The sequence below is a fragment of the Cystoisospora suis genome (assembly GCF_002600585.1).
Source record: "Cystoisospora suis strain Wien I chromosome Unknown contig_7675, whole genome shotgun sequence".
In the NCBI taxonomy this organism is placed as follows: Eukaryota; Apicomplexa; class Conoidasida; order Eucoccidiorida; family Sarcocystidae; genus Cystoisospora; species Cystoisospora suis.
The window spans coordinates 1,602-21,184 of record NW_027160460.1 but is presented as its reverse complement, the minus strand read 5'-3'; the positions used below and the strand labels follow the sequence as shown (position 1 = coordinate 21,184).

Sequence of the window (19,583 nt, the reverse complement as noted above, 5' to 3'; positions counted from 1 at the left end):
TCCGTGAACGAACCGCTACACCTAACGTGGTATCTTCCTTGCCGAGTGTCATGCAAGCGGGCCTCACACGTTCTGAGGGCCCCTGCGTTTTTGCGCAAGCAGGGGCGGAGAGAGGATAGCATCTGCGAATGTGTGCGAGTATTAATGTAAACGGTAATCCCATGCAGCCCTGTGCCACAGATTCAGTCCTCAGATCATGCTCGGACCAGCACAACAGCTGATGTGTCGACCCCACCGCGACACCGGGACAGCTTCCCGAGCGTTGTCGCGGGCAGGGGCGGTGCAACATTCTCGACGAGAGCACTAAACCGGGTGGTGAGCCGCTACACGGAAGCACGAGCTTTTTACTGTTCTTGGGAAATGGCACAAGGCGTGACCGTGGTGCGTTCCCGAGGGTGAGCAAGGAAGAAGTTTGAGCAAAGCGACTACATCGGCCCGCCGCTGTGAACCTGTTAGTGAATAAGCCCGCGAGCAGTCCTCCAATTCAACGCAAAACTATTGTCTTCATCCCAGAGTGTGAGCACTGGTAGCTGTAGCATTCGCCGGCTCTCGGTTAATGGTACCACAAAACGGTAGCTCATGATGACTTTACCTGCTGTCCCACTTAACAAACTCGTGACATCGAATCCCTCGGTGACCACTAGGGTGCCGTTCAGTGAACCGACCGGGTAACAGTCCATGTTGCAAAGCTTCAAGAGGGTTTTCTTTTGCGCGTCGGAGAGGGCGCCCCATTCCTGCGGTCTCTTGCAAGGACCTGAACCCACATGCGTGCCAGCAATCCTTCGCCTGCTTCGATGAAGAAGCTCGCGCTCACCTGTGTACGCGGGTCCCGGCTCGCACCAACCTAAAGACCACGATGCGGTGAACCGTGTCTGGTCTCCTGCACCGTGCAGACTTACCCTTTCTTCCAGGAATTCTTTGCCAGCCAATAGGACACGAAGAACAGTCTCTTGTTGCTTCACCTGCTCACCGTGCCGGGGAGCGTTTTCATGTCAGGGCTCGCCAACCTCTTTCCGCTTACCCTCGCACGGCCATGCCACGTGGCAGAGCTTCTCAAAGTCTGCGGTCACACACAGTCAGTCGCTGGGGTTCACACAGACACGCTCCAAAATTGCCAAACCTTTTTTTTCGTTCTCGGTCATGTAATCGAAGTGTGCGAGAGACGGGCAGTGGGGGGTCACGTTGAAGCCTGTTTGAGCAGCACCGTCAAATGTCAAGAATGAAAGAACAGTTCTGCTCCGCTGACTCACTCGCCGGGGCGCGGCAGGCACCGGAGTTCATCAGGTTGGTCCAACCGGCCGGGCAGGGTGCGGTGTTGTATGCTCGCTTGCCTAGGTGGAATCTCGTGTGTACTTTTTAGCAGACTGAACTTCGCGAGCCCCCTACATGTGGAGGTGGTCGTTTCGGTGACGCACGGCCATCTCAAGTTGCATTCCGCCGCGAATGCCTCCCGCGCCTGGGACGTCAGTTGCTGCAAATCCGGGATGTCCGCGCAGGCCGGCACATAACCCTGAAGACGCTTGGATACACAAGTGCACGACTGCACAGGGATTGCACCGTTGTATACCTCGGGCGGCTTGCACGCTCGAGCCGTTGAGTCGTAGGCCCAGTTCTCCGGGCAGGTATGTGTATAATCTCTCACTATGGATGGACTATGAAATGGGTGCTACGTGGAACCGTGAGCAGCGAGGCGTACCGCAGGCCACCTGGTGGCAGGGCCACTCCACTTGGCCTGAGAACTGCCACAGTAAGTCCGGAAGCCCCCAACGAAGAATTTCAGCATACGTACACGCAACCGCGAACTGCTCCTTTTCTGAAGCCGCCAAACCGGAGAGATCCTAGTAAATCTCGAAGTGACAATTGCTTCGGCACACGTGCGTTACCGGTGACAATCACCTGGACAGTTTCGCAGTGCCCCGCGTAGTTGCTGCACGTTGTGAAGCTGGTATGTGCGTGGACGCGAAACTAAGCGGCACGCGCTTACGCCGGCGCGACGCACTTCCCGTTAAAGCTCCAGCCGTCTGAATGAAAAGATCTTATTCCTGACAAGCTCCGGCTACCTGATCATCTGGCCTGCCTGGACACTCCTGCGAGTAGTTCCGCCCGCCGCGGGTGTCGCAAAGGTCGTCCATGCAGGGCCAGTGCACCTTGCATTCTTGGGAACGCATGGAGGCTATGCCGGGGAAGTGCGACGCTCTTTGTTACCTGTCGACATCTGTGACTTGTCCTGGGCGTTTTTCCCTTCGAAGGCCTATCAGGCTTTCACTACACCCTTAGCGGGCCTGTATATTGTTCTCGCAGCTCACCATGATGTGCGGGCAAGGGCCATTGTAATCAACAGGTGCCCGGCACTCCGTTGCCGTAATTTCTTCCCATCCTGCCGGACACTGTCTTGAATCTGTGGCGTCGTGTGCCGTGGGCAGAAGAGGTACAGTGGAGATGTAGCAGCAGCCTACAGTTCCTGGCGCATATCGGGTCTCGCTGAACGGCAGTGTGAGTCCACTGTGAGCACGTGCTGCAACGCTCGAACTGCCGTACCGCTGGTGCCAACTCTAGCCATCTGGACTTCTTTGCTTGTTCCTTCTGTCAATTAGTCAGCGGATGAGATTGCTTGTTGTCGGTGATCCCGGTGAGTTACCATCAATCGCTGTCAGGAATGTGTCACTGTTGAAGTTGGGTCAAGTACTGAAGCCCAGTTACCTTCATCGCACTTGGGAGATTTGCGTTTACCAGAGGGAAATCAAATGGGCGTCCTGGTGTGTAAGGGTTGGCAGACAGCAATGTCTGGAGGCGGCTTCCCAGATTTGCACCCAGATTTCTGATTAACGACGCGGGGTCCACTGCAAGTGCATAAGGCTTGATGTGTCTGCGGGGACGGCTAACCAGAGAAAGCTTACAGCTGGGTGAAGATAGCTGAGAGAGTGGAATTGGCTGAATGGACATCGGCGCCGGAAGCGGAACTTGAGCTGGCGTCGGCTGTATCGGGGCGGCAGGCACTGTAGGAATGTTCACAGTGGTGGGCGCAGCTGCGGGTCCCTGGCCAGCTCGATACAACTCTGCTGAAGACGCGGTCGCGGCTCCGAGAGGAGTACCCACAACGACTGAAGCACCTGCCTATCCACTTGAGGTCTGCCATTTTAGTGCCTCCACAAACCTGGTGTTTCTCCCGCAGGGGGTGGTAGAGTAGGTGCAGGCGGAGCCGGAGAAAGTGAGCTCCCAGAAAGAGTGGTTGTTTGTCCATACAGAATGTTGGCGGTTGTAGAGCCCGGCACAGGTATTCCGGGGGCGGAGGGTAACGAGCCGAAAACAGCGTCATTGACAGTTCGATCTTCCGGAATACTCCACTGGTACCCGGGCTCGGCTACTTTAACAGGGCGACCGAAAGAGTCTCTCTGAAAAGGCCCAACCTTTGGATCGGGACTAAGAAATAAATGTGATTCAGTTCGAAATGCGCCAACGCCAAGCGCGCAGCCACCAACTACCAGCCCCAGCAGGCCAAAAGTCCAGGAGCGGCGCATTGTCGAACACGTAAAGATTACGCAATCCCTCAAAGCCACAGTCTCAGGTTGGCATCCTGGGCTCAGGCAAATGTTCTGCCAACCTGCGACCTCACCTTTTTCCCCCCACGACGAGCTGTCTGTACACCCGCTCCCCATACAGCATGCAGAAAGCTCGTGGTCGGTTCACAGTCCTTACTCCTTTGCTGTCTCCAGAGACCGAAATTTTACAGATAGCTGATGTGAGAGCCCCTCGGCGTTCGCAGTTTCCTGTAGTGATATTGCCGCGTCCTCTAGTCTCGCTTATCTTCCCTGCAGCTCGACTGCCGCACCGCTATCGGTTACCGGCAGACTTTTCTAGTGAAACTGCTCTTACTGGCTTTTCCTCAAAACTATGTGCTGTCAAAAAGACAAGTACGAATCGCAATCAGCAAAGTCGCCGCGAGACTTAAGTGGAAGTGATAACACTCTTCGTAGGTTGTACTAAGGCGCTGCCTTGGACGGGCACAGAACGCACTACGTGTCCCCCGATTCTGAATGTAGTAACAAGAAACGCACACGGAAGTGCAGTGCCTAACCGTCCGTCTTGTACATCAAATGGCAAGCTGGATGCTCGCAGTGTGAGCAGAATTCGGGGTGGCTGACATCTCGGCCCCGTGTGTTGCTCTCGTGAGGCCTGCACGGAGAAACGCTCAGCAGAGACTGAGATCTCCCGATTTCCTCAGGTACTGTATCATACGATCGGGAAGCACCGGCGTGTCTGCAAACCGCAATGCAGCACACACCACGGCAAAACAAGGGAACACCGAAGAGTGTCGCGGATTCCTCCCCGACTGTTTCCGCGCCGACGAAACAAGACCCAAAGAAGGCACCGTGAATGGTAGAAATGCCAGTTCCGTTCCCCCGCTCGGGCAAGCAGGGTCTTGACGCGGTAGCGTAACCGTAGTGCAGTGGCACTATCTCACGCGGCTGCGGTTATGCGCGGAAAGTGCATAGGCTTATCGGTTTCATCGTACCGCTATCAGAGGATTGATGTGTGAAGTAGCTTTTAGCAACATAGCGAAAAGGGAGAGAAATGGTCTCGCGACCTGTGTCGCCCTGAAAGGAAAAAGAAGAAAATTTCAGTTGGAGTGCCGCACAGCCAACGCCAAGCGGGTGAACGCCACGCCGCGCCAGAAGACGAAGTGGTGAGTGAGCAGTCCACTGTGCCGTGTATACCTTGGAGAAAGACCGCCTACCACCGGGATCTCAGGGTCGTCAACGAAAGGGATTTTGGACAGTGGCACTTGATCTGCAGCAGAGCCCACGCGCGAACAGACGAGACACCCTATGCCGATGCGCCTCCGTGAAGTGTCGCTGTCTCTGTCAATATGCTCTCCTCAGGGCAATTCAAACTGCCAAAAGGATCTAAAGCAACAGTTCTTACCTTCTAATATGATCTTTGTTACGAGGACCGCAGTGTTAGTTGTCATCTGCTCGGGGCCCAAATTCCTGGCATGAGGAAATCCATGTTTACGAACCTCAGAAGTTCGGTCATCCGAAGGAACATTCCCTGTCAGCCATACAGAACCGGCACCTCGGCACGGCTTACCACTGGTGCGGCCTCAGAACTCCTGTGCAGCCCAGAGCCCGTGCTGTGTGGGCTACATGACGTCACCTGGGAGTTTAGGCATAGCCTTCTTGAGCACCCAACTCACCAAGAATTCCCCCGAACACACACAATCGGAAGTCCTTGGCATCTCCCGGTCTCAGCTCTTCTTCGGCGTCCATCTGCGAAAGCATCCAGGATGCATAAGGACCAAGCCTAGCTAGCAGTCAATGCAGTAGAAACCGTGTCTGAGGATTCTACCCGACGCCTGTTTCTACCGTGGTCTGTGCAGAGATACCCAGCTCAACGCCGTAGCCACCAACACAATCAGCCTCGCCGAAGCAGCTGCAACCGAACTGCGTACGTGGAACGATCACCTCGTGGAACCTCTGTTGTATAGTCCCCCTGCGCTGGTTCCCGATCACTTTCTTGTGGGAAGTAGTCCAACAAGCCGTCTCCAGAGCATACATGAGAGCCCTGACCTCCGGACCACGGGATACTTCGAGTTGAGCCAAGCACGTAACAGTGACAAGACAATGCGTCTCACTTACATCGAGCAGAACCGCAGTGCCCAAGTCGAACTCTTCTCTCAGGCTCCCAATAGACGCTGCATAGAGAAGCAGAGGTGCCGGGGACAGAAAGTGCCTGCTTCCTATGCGGGTAGGAGACCCCATTAGGCCGGACCTGGTATGACGGTGAAAGCTAACACGCTATTGCCCGCTTACCCGAGAAAACTTTCGGATTGTACCTCTTGCGAATAGATGCGAGGTCGCTGACACAGCAATAACCAACCAGCAAACACGGAATGCCGCCCTGCGACTTCTCTTAACGCATTAGGTGCGGAGAGGTCCACATATAACACCGTGTCCGTCTCACAGACCACATTCCTCCAGAGCACTGCTACGGACCGCCATAGCCACTGGCAACACCGACAGCTCTATCTAACTACCCGTCCTTAAGCAGCCGAAGCAAAAAGCTTAACTCCAGTCGCCCCACCTTCACTCAGGTCACCTCTTCCGTCGCTAGGCGGAGGTGTTCAGGAGCTTACGAGTCTAAGACATTGGTGAAAATGACCTTATTTGCGCCTACGGCTTGGCAGATGTGTTCGTACTCTAAGCTGCACCACTCCTGCGGGTCCACACGCAAGACGCAGGAAGGCGGAGAACTCCAGAGTTACACATGATAACAGAGGATGCTCTGTTTGAAACTGCACGCGAGCTAGCGGTCCCAAATTCAAAGCAAACAAGCAGCTTTGACTGGTCACCCACACACTTACCTCGATGTCTTCCTCAACATTCTCGACGAGGTAGCGGAGATAAGAACTCGGGGGCATTTTGTCCGGTCTCTGTCTCACGACCGCCTGTGGTAGGATGCTGCTGACATGACAAGTGTTTGCCAACTGGCGCCGAAGACAGTTTCACAACTTCGGAAGACAGCCGGAAAAAGTCCAGTGTCCGGCAATGTTACCAATGTGAAGTTGGAGAGTCCCGGGATGTCCTGTAGGACGAAGTCTCGTAATCCAACAACGAAGCAGCAAGTTCACAGATATGGGGTACTCAGCTGATTCGTCAGCTGAGCACAATGCCGTGTAACCTTGGGATAGCATACATACGGCTCTGGTACTTTAACCGGTCCTCTGCTACCCGTCCCAGGACACAGGTGGAAGAGCCACTCAACAGTGGAATGGGGGCTCCAGGAAGTATTAGCTTCCCACACACGTGGCAAGGTGCCATGAACAGGAGTCGCTGTGGTTGGTCGATGCAGTGAAACAGGTCACGGGCTGCTACAGGAGCCACGGGCCAACCCGCCCGGAACAATCGGTGCAGAAGCGTTCTCCGTGGCATGCAGAGGGGGTAGAAGTAATGGGGGCGATTGTCCCAAGCGGTAGCCGGGGGATCGCAGTTTCTCCCAGCTCCCAGAGGTGAACGTCAGAAGCTCGGCTAATTTTTCTGCTTGGTCCTTCGCACCACGTCGTTCCTCTCGTACACCAGAATACCTCGCTGTCGCTTACGTGGTTCTCCTATTTTCTTCTTTTCTTGCTTACCCTGGGCGCGCCACTGTGGGCGTCTGTTGCCCCGCGATACTTTGCAGCTGTCGGGGAGCCATGAACGCGTGGCATTGGCACCTTGCTCCCGTCTTCCACTTTCCCCTCTTTGCGAGGTTGCGGGCGCCTTGTCGCTTTCTGTGTCACCTCGGCGGCCAACGGCACTCGGGCACCGAGCGGGCAGCCTGCGTCTTCGTCTCGTGTGCCTGCCTTCCCTGGTTTCAACGCGGCGAGGGCTTTCTGATGTTACGGCAATCTATGCAAGAGGAAAAGGAGCTCAGGCCGACGCACGGTCAAACTGTTCAGCGCCACTCGATGAATGAGGTAGCTGCTTGGAGTCTGTGTTTTCCGGAAGCGTGGTTCTGCAGCCGCGCTAGACGCGGTATGACTTGTCCGAGCTTTTCTTGGATGCCCGTTTCATTACTCTTGCGGGGTCTTTTGTCTCCAGAGCGGCGGCGGGGTCGAGCCATTTCTCTGTTACGGCCGGAGCTTGTTTTTCTAGGTTCTGCTCTCCGGTCTTTTAATCGCCTACTAACGGCAGGTTACCCATTTTTACCTGTGGCGACAGTGCCCACGATTGTTGCCCTGCTGGCTTTGGTGTTCCGCTTTGCCGCCGTTTGTTTGTCCCCCCCGGTGTACCATGGTTATTCCGGGGCTTTTACGGCTGCATCGTCTTGCGGTTTACTTCTTCACTCTTCGCTTTTCACCTACGCCCGTGTGCACGCCCGCATGTCGCTGTGTCTACTCAACATCGGTCCGTCGTCGCTTACGCGAGAGGGTAAGCAACGGTACGCTTCCGCCTCCAGATGGATTCACACGCGCCCGTCCCTCATCGGCTGCCCCGGCCACAGCGTGCTATGGTGTCCCAGGTGTGTCGCCTGATTTCGTGTTCTACCACCCTGGCCGTAAGTCTCCTTCAACGTGCCAGATGGAACGCTAATGATGCTGTTGACCTTTTCTTCACGCAGAGCTCTCTTCAGGGTGCCTCTCCTCAGCCATCCGGTTCTGCTGCGCCTGATCACCGAACGTCTTCTTCCTGCCCTGTTGCTGGTTTCCGTACACTGAAGAAACCCCCAGGCAGAGGCCGACTGACTCGGCAGTCTTCCGCTTCACCTCTAAGTTTGCCGTCTCGTCTGTCGTCATCGGAGCCGGTGGGAGAGCAGGGTCGGACGTGCCTAGGCAGGAACACTGCCCCAGTTAATGTCCTACCCTCCTCCAGTCCCGACGCTCCTATATGCCTTGAGGACACAAGCGACTGTGGCAGTCCCGGTCCAGAGAAGCAACGTCGGAGATCATGTTCACCTTCTTCTGCTTCAGTCTCCCCCTGTCCTCTTGTGTCTTGCACCGCTTCGTCGGACGCTTCAGCCAACTTGTCAAAACGGTCTCCACCTCCTGTTCATTGTGGGGACGCTGTCGTCTCGGGTTGCAGCCCTCCGCTATCTTGCCGGACACGAAGCCGGTGCATTGAGGTTTCCGCTCCTGCCGCGGGTGCAGGGGCTCTCCATACCTCTGAGGGAGCTCGGGGCGAAGAGGAACCGGATGGAAAGGGGAAAGATTTGGCGTCTTCAACCATTTCAGCAAAACGACGTCCCAACAGTGAAGCATTGCAGGCGGTAGCTACGTACGCCACGACCCAAGAGGCGAGCAGGTTCGCACCAATGAAAAAAGACAGTGTGGAAGGTGACACTATCAAAGATTCCCGGGCTGGAGGGAGAAAGGACGGAAGGCGCCCGGTACAAAGTGAAACAGGGAAGGTTCTGCGTGTGTTGCGGGAGAAGTATAGCTGGAGGAGAGCAATTATTGAGAAAGGGAAAGCCCAGCTGAGCTCAGGTGATGTAGGAGCAAATTGGAAACCATACTTAGGGTTGGTTACCCTGGAAGCCACCATTGTCACCGCTGCCTTTGTGAAACCTGACCGGGCCGTAAGTTGTAACAGTTTTTCGAGGGGGTTTCTGTCTCCTGGCTTTCCCCTGTGAGGCAATGACGGGAAGATGCTGATAGTGCTTCTTGTTCCATTTCATTATGCAGCCGCCAGAGTGGGCTGACGAACTAGAGTGTTGACCGCCTTCTGGAAACCTGTTTGCCGAGTGCTGTCGCATCTATATGCTTTCTCCTTGTGTAGGGTTCCTGTGTGCCAGCCGGGTCTGATAGGATCTCTTACAAGAGTCCAGCTTGATGGTACCTGGACTCTGTATGTGGTCGTTGCACTTCTGCTCTTCTCTGCGGATTCTTTCGCTAGCGCCTGTGACGGGACGGAACAACACTGAAAAGGCCGTCACGGGGGTATCTTTACATCGGTGAACTTCTGTTTCAAAGAAAGAGAAGTGCGGAGGGTATATCCTTTCAATGATGCCTTTAATTCATCTAACTACTGTTGTCGCAGGAAAGCTGAAGCGATGTGTAATGTGCCTCACGTCAGGAGTTCCTTGGAACTCTTGCTCATTCCTGTTGAATGCCCGGGCATGCCTGGACCTCGCTGAAGAGTATGAACTGTTGCCCTGCATTTGCTATATTTGGCAACCGGTGGAAAAGGTTCGTGAGTTTAGCTATAGCTGTGGTGGTAACAGGCCGCGTTCTGGGCTTCCAGCATAGCGTAAGACGCGATTGGCCGCTAGTCGCTCGTGTATATATTTCAAAGGATGTAGGACACCGGGCCGGCAACGCTTTCCTACGAAGTCCCCTCTTCGGACTGACCTTTTCACCGTTTGTTAGTCTGCACAGCCGCAGCCGGGGACAGCTGTGTGTGGATTGGCACAAGTTGCAGACGCGGAGTGGCCTGTGTGATGCAGTTGAAGCTTGGGATCTGACTGTCGCTCCTGTGTACGGGTCTTGATGCAGTCAACTGTGTTTGCCAGCAGTTCTCCTTTTTTTTCTTTGTCAGCTCAATATGGCTTTCGTGGGAGACATTCGTGTCCAGCTGGCTTCCGGCTCTTCTTTCTTTGGCTCCCGGAAGGCTGCCTCGAAACTTTTCCGCGTTGATCCTCACAACTCAGAGCTTCGGAGAGAGGTGGCTGAGCTTCTTGAGCCCACTAACCCCTCGCGCGTCTGTGTCAAGAAAGGGGCCACAGCCACTGCTTCTGGTAGGGGCCTGCCACCTGTGCTAGCCCTACTTGACAGTATCTCGGATTCCAACTGCACACTTCGGCTCCTCCTAGGAGAGAGGGAAGCCGGACGCGTACAGAGGACGCTCAGCAAAGAATTGCTTTTTCTCTTGATTCTAGGGGTCATTGAAGTAAGACTATGGCTCTTACATGTTACGACGTCCTCACCACCCGGCTCGCCTTCCCTTACGCAGATGACTTGGTACTCCGAGACAGCCATGGACTTTTTCGATAATGCTGCAGGGGTGCTACGCCGCAGAGTGTCCGCCGTTTGTATCGTACTGGAGCTTTGTTTCTCGGCATCAGGTCGGGCCCAAAGAGTGTTGCTGTGCAGGACTTGCTGTCTGTGACTCGACCCAAGAAGCCGAGTTCTCCTGTCGAGCTTCGTCTCGCCCTCCACCTCTGTCAGCTTTTGTCGCATTGTCGATCCCTTCTTGCTGCCGTCGCCTGTTCTCAGCTTTTGTTTGCTTATCTGCTTTGTTCAGTTTGCCTCTCATAGAATACCCTCTTGTCGCCACCTCTCATCTTTCGTGAGTACCGGTAGTTGATTGCGGGGTTTCTGGGTCTGCGTTTTACGCGCGGAGGTACTCGGGCACGCTTCTGTTGGCATTCTGCAACCCTGCTTCCACCATGTGGCTGCGCTTCCGACTGCACCCGGCTTCCCAGAACAGGAAATGTTGCTCGGTCCCCATCACTTCCGTTATGTGCGTACGCGTTTTCTAGGTTCAAATTGCCTGGGTGCCGGGTGCACCTCCCGCTTTTCCGCTACGTGTAGGCTCTTCTGTAAACATCGCAGTGCACGTCTTTCTGACGTCGAATCTATTTCGACTTGAATCTGTCAAAAACAGGTCGGTTTGGATACTTACTCGTTCGCACGTGCCCCCATTGTTTTCAATTGCGAGAGGCTTTACCCGTGGGCTCAGCGTTTTAGTCTCAAGAACGGTGCGCCTCAGACGATTATTTGTAGAGGCAGCGGCTTTTTCCCCGTTCAGATTCTCAGGTTCACTCGAGGGGGTATTTTAGACAGGTATAACCAAGATTCCTTATTCCTGCTTGACTTCGGGGCAGTAAGTTTCCTCAGCAAGGCACGCTTACACATGGCGAAGTCTTCCTCATCTCATTGTGCGTTCAACACCGGACGCCTAAATATGGACTCCTGAAACTTTTTTGTTCGGAAACACACTGCAGCTGCAGTGAGCTGACGCACATTCGAAAACACACGCTCCACTCGCACACGCACTCATGAATATGAACTGGTAAGGTTTTGTGTTTGATCTGTTGCGGACAGGGTTCACCTAGACTTAGGGAGCCAGTGTAGCAGCGCTCTTCAAGCACTGTTTTCTGCGGTGGGGGTACGCCTACGTAGCCGTCAGGACTGTCCCCAGGGCCCAGATCGCCGCAATTTCTCTTCAGCTTCTCTCGAAGAGAGGATGTGGGACGCTAAAGCCATGAAGGCTCATCGTGTGGAGGAAGTTCCGTTTACCCTACCTGACACACTGCTTTCTAATGAGGGGCAGTGTATGAGAAGAGTTACAGGCGCAGAGCGTAGAGCAGAGGACAACCAGCTGCTACAGTATAGAAATTGCAAAGAAGTGGGTCGGTTTCTGGAGCAGAAACATGATAAAAAGCAGGGTACCGAAAAAGACAAGAGAGAAGCGAGAGACACGACGGTTAATGAAGATGAAGAGAGGGACGGAGATGAGGAAGGAAGCGACGATGATGAATCTGTGGACGCCATGAATCGCCTCAATGATCTGGTGTTGGGGACGGAAACCGACGCTGGGGAATTTCCTGATACTCCGTCAATGCCCCACGGCAGAGCACGCGCCGTTCCAACAGGCCAAGATGTTGCTTCCAATGTAGCTGCCCGTTCGGGGTGGAAGAACCATGGGCCTCCCGCTCGTATGACACCACATCCGCTGGTCTTCCGCACGAAGTTGAGACCCTATCAAGAGGAGGGACTGGCGTGGATGCTATCAAGAGAAGCAGACTGCAAGGTCTCTAAGCAACAGTGTGTCGGTGTATCTCCCGCAGAGCAGCTTCAATATTTACCACCATCGTGGTTCTGCGTAGAGTTCCCGTCTCTCCCCTCCTTTCATTCGTCATCTTCCACTACCTCGTCCGGAGAGAGGCAAGCGAGGGGAGCCGTCGAGGAAGGGCCGAGAAAGTCAGAAGCTGTTCTGACAGGGAATGTCGGGAAGTGGCTTTTTTGTAATTTCGAGGCCTGTGCCTTTTCAGTTTCGTGGCCGACGGCAGCTCGGGTCATCAAAGGAGGCATATTGGGTGATGCAATGGGTCTAGGAAAGACTGTCCAACTGCTTTCTCTTGTCTCGTCGGATTTATTGCCTGCCAAGGCCTGCTTAGAAGACAGCCCATCAGGGATTGTGGGAGTCGGGGGAAGTGGCGGAGGAGAAGACGTGGGAGAGGGTATTCTCAGATGGGGCAAGCAAGCGGAGAATAAATCAAAGAAAGGAGATGACAGGAGCTACGACACTTCGTCTTGTTCTCCAAACGAAACTGAGGAGAAGGCGGTTTTCTTTCCACCCCCTCTTCCTGAGGCCATTTCATCTCACTTGAAGCCTGATGGAGAGGGGTTCTATCCCGGCGGTACCCTCATCGTGGTACCCCTGTCGTTGCTTTCTCAGTGGAGAGACGAGATAACAGCTCACTTTCATCCTGGCGCGGTGTCTGTGTACGAATACTACGGCACTTCGAGAACAAAAGATCTGGCTTTCCTTGCCTCACACACCATCGTTCTCACCACATATCAGACTCTAGCAAGCGATTTCCGTGCAGCCAAGTTGGGCGCGAATGGAAATCCAGATTTTGGCCAAGGGCAAAAGAAAACTGCGGTGACTTTCTCGAGAGAAGGTGCTCCCATAATTGGCACCTCGACTACAATGCGTGAGAGGGAAAAAGGCGCGGGGGATACACTCTCCGCAGCAGTTTCGCCTCTTCACGCCATTTTTTTTTATCGGATAGTCCTGGATGAAGGACACCTCATTAAAAGTGTCCAGTCCAGTCAGTGCCAGGCCGCCTGTGCTCTCCATGGCGAGAGGCGGTGAGGCCTGCCGTCTCCGACAGTAGAGCGTCATGTGGTTGCATTCGTTCGCTGGAGGCCGCTATTTACACGCGTGGGAAAATAGTCTGCCGTCCTTCATTCCTTTAAGAAGCCTGGAAATTCTTGAGTTGGAGTGGCTAGAACGTTGATGCAGTTACATCACCGGGACCTGTACATCTGGACAACTTCGGATTCCGACTGTGCTTCAGATGCGTCTTCTCATTCACTCTGATGGCTTGGTGATGGCCATCTCTCTAGAGGAAGGTCTGGGGTGGCGGAAATTCAGATGATAGCTTAGAAAGAGTAACAGGACGGTCAGCAGGATCGCAGTTGATGAACGATGCCTCCCGGCGTTTCAGAAGGTGTCAGTGAAGTGTGTTCGGCTAACCGGGTGAAGGCACCCATGAGATGCGGTAGCTTGTCTTGTGCCAACACTGATGAAAATCGGCCGAAGACACGACGAAAAGGGTTTAGGGTTTAGGGAAAGGGCGCGTCCTGCATTNNAGCGGACAAAACGAGGCAGCATCGCGCTCTTGATCGACTGTCTTATGCTTTGTCCGTCGCAGGTGGATGCTGACAGGGACACCCCTGCAGAACGATGTTAGCGACGCTTTCGCCCTCGCAAAGTTCCTCAAGCTCCTTCCTGCCGGCACCACTGCCTGGTGGAATGCTAACGTGGCACAACCTATGGAGCGAGGTGCGTTCCCACCATCACGCGATTGAAGGGACAGTCTGAGGCAAGGGCCCTCCGGGCGGTGGACTAGACAGTTGTCCTTGAGTGGCGTACTGCCGCATCCGAGGAAAAAGCAACAACGCGCGTAGTATGTGTACACTCTCCGTCAATACTTTCGGGTACGGAGTGTTACGTTGATTGTGTACGACGGTAGCCTTTGGCGTAGTTCGGCGCGGCTGCTACTTTTTGGCATGCGCCTGCACCGGGAACGCGTGCATAACATTTTGCTGCCAGGTTCCGTCAGCAACCTGGACAAGAGGATGGCCGGCATTGGAGTCGTGAGCAGCTCGCGACTCGGCTGTAGATGAAAATTCAAATCTCGGCGCTGCGGGTCTCGCCTAAGGGGTCCATGCAAGCTTCTTGCTGATTTCTGCCGGTTCTTGACTAACCTGAAGACCAGGAGGCTCACCGAGCCTTTTTTTGCGTTGTCGGCGGAGACAAGGATGTATTTCAATTTTCCGATTGAGAGGAATTGCTAAAGAGAAGGATTCCGTGTTCTGGCCTTTCTGCAGGTCAAACAGCGGCGGCGATCGGGGCGGTACGGGGTGTCTTGTTGCCTCTCATGCTGAGGAGACATGCAAATTCTCGCGGCGTTGATGGCAAGCCCATCCTGCCGTTGCCGCCCATCACGCTTCACTGCTTTAATATCTGCTTAACCCCTTTCGAACGGGAACTTTATATGGTGAGAAGCAGTCCGGGTGGAGGCGAGGCTGTTGGGACTTACGGGGGTCTCGGGCCACGGCCAAAGACAGGCCCACAATGCTGATTCGCCGCCGCCCCCGGGAAACCGTGCAGTTGGAGCTTGTCGGTTCTGGGCCACTAGTGGGTCGCCCAGAGGACTTCTGCAAGAGTATGTCGAAGCTACAAATTTCTTTCGTGCAGTGCTCGATTGGTGTTCACGCGACCTAGCAACTCCAGTTCTCTGATGGCAAGACAAGTTCACAAATAATCCACTTTCCGCGGCGCGAAGGAGTTCTCTGTGGACACAGTCAATCGATTCATGCATGGTTCTCTTGTTGTCTGCGCTTTTTCCGAGATCTGTCGTCTCTTTCAAGGCCCTTTCTTTTCGCTGGTTGCGTTGTCTGGAAGATAATCAACTTCGTTTTTGCGAAGCCGCAAGCTAACTCTTACTTGCTCCTCACGGAGTGGCTCTGCACCGGGGGGGATCTCCCGTGAAGCCGTGGTCTTGTTTAGTACCACGTTTCTAGCTGCAGCTACTGGTATCGTGGTACCGTTCAGTGGCGAATCCTGGTTCCAGTCAACTCCCCATTCGCTCTTGCGTTTCGCTTCTCCATTTGTCCAGGCCTTCTTCACACGGAGCAGGGAGGAGTTTGAACGTCTTCTAACAGCAGGAGTCGTGATGACAAACTACTCCCATGTGTTGCTGCTTCTTCTCCGTTTGCGACAGCTGTGTTGTCATCCTTCTCTCGTCACGGCACGCGGCGGAGACTTGCAAAGGAAACTCCTGTCGGGGGATTTGACGGAGTTTGATAAACTCCTTGCTTCTCTTTTCTCGAAAGAAAGGGCGAAGGGGACGGAACCACAGGCGAGTGGCTTACGTTTCTGCTGCATCTGTGCCTCGGTATTGTTTTGAGCTCCACGCGGTCGAGGAGGCTCACACAGTAGCAGGAGCACAGCAGCCCTCGTGCGTTCGTGGACATCTCCTGGATTTATGCCGGCTCTTACTGTAGGTCAGCGCTCCTTCGTCGAGTCGAGAGCTGTTGTCGGGACATCAGAATAGCCAGGGACGCTGCATCGTCACGGCCTTTTTGTGCTGTCGTGGGTGTTCGCATTCGCCTTCTTCACGTATGCTCTCCGGGAGGAAAAGACAGGTTATCCAGCTTTCTATTAGGCTTGTATCTGCCGGTGTGTCGTTCCCTTGGGTATGCGTCGCGTTATTCTCCCTGTTCGTTTCTTCCCTGGTTATCAGCATCTCTCAATTTTTCAACCTGTCTGTACTTTTACGGAGGAAGTAATGGCGGACAAAGAGATAGGTGCATGTTAGTGTCGTATATACGTTACTTGTGGTTAAAAGTGCACGCTTCGTGCCCATAGGCTGTTTTCTTTTTTGAGAGTATTCCGTGCCGTTTTCTTTCTGTATCGTGCAGCCATCATCTCTCTTCGTCAACAACGTGGTCCAAGATGTCCGTGACGGTCGCATTGAAGACTGCCCGATTTGTTTAGATTTCCCTGCGGAACCAGTGCTGCTCGTCACTTGCTGCCACACGCTCTGTCATACGTGTGCGTTGAGCCTCCTCCGTCGTAGGCGGAACGAATGCCCCATTTGTCGAGTTCCCTTTCAGCCTCAGCACGTCAAACTTCTTCCCCCGCCTTCTTTGGTCCCTATTTCCAGTGGTGTTGGCGGCCGGCTTGAGAGCACCCAGCAAAAGCGCCAAGCAGACCACGACGCGGAGACAAAGAAAGACGGCGGAGATGGGGATCTAGAGGGAAAAGAAAATTGCGGCACTGAAAACGGCTTCTTCTTTAGCACCAAGTTAAAGATTGCCCTTGCCCTGGTTTCGGAGGACATGCGACAAGGCAGAAGTTGCGTGATTTTTTCGCAGTGGACGTCGATGCTTGATACTATTGAAGAAGCTTTCGCAGAGTATGAGAGCCTCCAGAGAAGAGCGAGGGAACACGCTAGAAGAGCCTTAGAACTGGAGGCAGGCGGAGGAGGAACAGCACATGCAGAGGTCGTTCACTTGCCATACCGTAGACTCGATGGCAGCATGACGAGCAAGCAGAGACAGGATGTGCTTGCTTGGTTCACTAACAAGAAGTCGTCAGGGTCCTGGACGGAGGGAGGAAAGGGAACTCTGTCGGACGGTGGACCAATTGTTGGTGTTTTTCGAGATTTGCAAGAAAGCCTGGATGAAGGCGGTGAGACGGCTGTGAAGAAACGCAAGCTCGAGAGGAGACAGGGGAGAACAAAGGAAATGAAGGAAGACAAGGACTCTGAAGGTCGCATCCTTCTGTGCTCGCTTAAAGCGGGTAACGTAGGCTTGAACCTGACCAGAGCATCGAGATGTTATCTGATGGACGGATGGTGGAATCCGCAGGTGGAGAACCAAGCCATGAAGCGTATCTGGAGATTCGGACAGGTAAACACCTCTGTAGCTTGAGTTGCAGCTTCAGCTCGGTCTCCTTCCACGGTGGGAGACTCAGTGTTTTCGGTCACTTCTTCCGGTGCCTTTACGCACATGAGAGCATCGCTGCCGCGGGACCATTCTGAAGAGTTTTCTCTGAAGGATAACTGCGAGTTTGCTTAGGATTCTACTAGAGTTTGGTTCGTTGGTGAGAGGCTTCTTGCGAAGTGCGGACGTAGCAGATTTTTTACTGCATCACCACACACAGGGTCTGCCGGAAGGTCGATAACGTTCTCAGCCGTGGTTTCATGAGTACAAAGCTGAAGGGTCCTCACGGTATACACCGTGCTTGCGGTGCTCACTCAAGGAACCCAGGGGGCCCCACGACGACTACTGCGGGAATGTGAGGCTTTTTCTTACCTTGCTTTCAGGACAAGCCCGTGGAGGTCATTCGGTTTGTGTGCGTAAGAACCGTGGAAGAGCGTCTCGAGGAAATTAAGGAGTTTAAAGGCTGGATGGCACGCGGCGTTTGCGAATCTGGCGCAGAGATAGATAACGTTGACAGTCAGTGCTTGACCGTCAGTGCAAAAACAGATTCCTTCGACGAGGATAAGCAACGAGGGCGACTGTCTATCGAGGATTTGAAGCGTCTGTTCAGAGGGTTCGAAACAGAAGAGCTCGCTGGCGCGGAAATTCTTGAATCTCGCAAGTATCCCGGACCAGGCTTGTTACTGCTGGGACACAAAGAGGCTCCCGGGGCTCCTGTCTATGGGGCGGTACAAGTGGCTTCTGGCGTCGGGCAAGGCCCCGAGGGCAGCCCATCTTTTTCGGCGCAGCAAGTCTCAGAACGCACCACCTCACCCCTTGATGAATCTTTTACACGCACCGGGACAAAAGTATCGCTCGCCCCTACTAGTGAGAATGGACCAGATAACGGCGCAAGTGCGAAGCTCGGAACAGGCAGTGGATACGCGTTGACAGGTGCATCTGAAGGAGCCGGTCCCCCGAAGTCACTGCGGACGTCAGGGGAGATTCCGTCCAAAAGGAACGAGGAGCGTGGCACCACCCCGAGTACCGAGGAACGTCCTTATGCGGGAAACGTGATTGCTGGCGCTCATGAAAGACATTTTTCAGGGATACTTCTGGAAGACAGAACTGCACGGGGACTTCCTAGCAATGAGGCTGTGCATGTGCCTGTTGGTACTGTGCCCTCTGCGTTTCGGGACGAAGCAGAAGCTTCGGCTACTAAACCCCTTACAGGGGCAACGAAAGAATTGATTTCCATGTAGTGTCGGAGAAAGGGAAACAGATGCCTGCAACTTTCGTGGGTTCCGAGGGGAAACGCAACTTCCCGATGAATGAAAAGGAACCGGAGAGGAGGCAGAGTGAAACGTGGGCAACACCACTTCCTCGATGAAAACAAGTTGGAGTCAGCATATGCGCGGCCTAAGAATCTGGGTGATCTTTGCCCGGCATCGTACTTTATGGAGGCCTACATCTGAAGAGCGGAGCCCGAAGGTGTTCGTACTGTTTTTCATAGTGCTGTAGGGATATCGAATTTGTCGTCAGACGGCCGTGGGAAGACAGCGGTTTCAATGCCGGGTCCTGAAGCTCTAGCGGGTTCTTATCGTGTTGTGCCTGTGGGATACGAGCCCGTTGGCCTGGCTCTCGTCACGTCCCGCCAGTGACATGCCCAAACACGCAGGTCTTTGAAATTGCAGTTGTACATTTTTCCACTTGTGAAGCAGACGAAAAGCTTGCAAGCAAATTGTCTGTACTGGTGCAGCGAAAAGTCCTTCGCGATGCCCAGAGAAAAGAACATTAGTTGTTAGTCCCCCGAAAACTCTGGGGAAACTTGATGAAGTCGATAAGCCTAGAGGCGCTGTTATGTGAGAAGTAATCAGTGAAGCTGTTCTAAGAAGACAACCTGGACTGCTGGGAGCGCTCGCCCGCTCCACACCCACAAGTCTAAACTGGGCAGCCGCCTCTTTTTCGTCCTCTTGAAAAAAAAGTTTTGGTGGTTACTCCCGTTGATGCGGCAGCCGCCAGCTACATCGCTCTGCAGGGCGTGACTGGTACTGCTCTCCGGCATCTTGTCTGGGTCCGGCAAGCCGGTAAAGAAGGGGTCTACAAATACAGAAGAAAATTTTTACCGCGTCTCCTAGTGCCGTCCAGACCTGGCACCTTTCAGCAGAGCTGCCCCCAGGTACCGTTCACTTGTTGTCGGCCTTTCAGGCACTCAGTGGAAGATTGCTCAGCTTCGGTTTAGCGGCGCCAGACTCAGCGTGTTGTGTGTCTAGCAGGCAGCCAAACGTCAGGCTTTCCAGGCTAAACTGAAGACACCGTGAGTACCCGAGTCTACGTCGCGTAGGCGTGATTTTGTCGCTGTGCTATCCCCAAACAGGAAGGCGTTTTTTCCGGAAAGTCACACAAGAGACCTACCAACCTCCGCCCTCTGTGCAGCTCAAACTGC

At 54.1% G+C, this 19,583-nt stretch overlaps 2 protein-coding genes across 2 annotated transcripts; one reads left to right on the top strand and one right to left on the bottom strand.

Annotated features, from left to right (window-relative positions):
• Nucleotides 1-3,431: 3,431 nt before the first annotated feature.
• CSUI_010518 (sam-dependent rna methyltransferase) lies at nt 3,432-6,921 on the bottom strand. Its single transcript, XM_068070621.1, has 9 exons — nt 6,362-6,921; nt 6,134-6,213; nt 5,811-5,857; nt 5,637-5,692; nt 5,195-5,267; nt 4,924-5,049; nt 4,736-4,788; nt 4,514-4,595; nt 3,432-4,257 (listed from the first exon to the last, which is right to left on the bottom strand). Exons 1-9 carry the CDS (start codon nt 6,416-6,418, stop codon nt 4,190-4,192), a joined length of 642 nt encoding a protein of 213 aa, XP_067917404.1. The 5' UTR covers nt 6,419-6,921; the 3' UTR covers nt 3,432-4,189.
• Nucleotides 6,922-7,001: 80 nt separating this feature from the next.
• Nucleotides 7,002-19,139, top strand: CSUI_010517 (dna repair). Its single transcript, XM_068070620.1, has 9 exons — nt 7,002-9,051; nt 10,011-10,361; nt 10,954-11,078; nt 11,519-13,291; nt 13,858-13,988; nt 14,537-14,706; nt 15,328-15,606; nt 16,133-17,125; nt 17,542-19,139. Exons 1-9 carry the CDS (start codon nt 7,936-7,938, stop codon nt 18,397-18,399), a joined length of 5,796 nt encoding a protein of 1,931 aa, XP_067917403.1. The 5' UTR covers nt 7,002-7,935; the 3' UTR covers nt 18,400-19,139.
• The last annotated feature ends 444 nt before the right edge of the window (nt 19,140-19,583 follow it).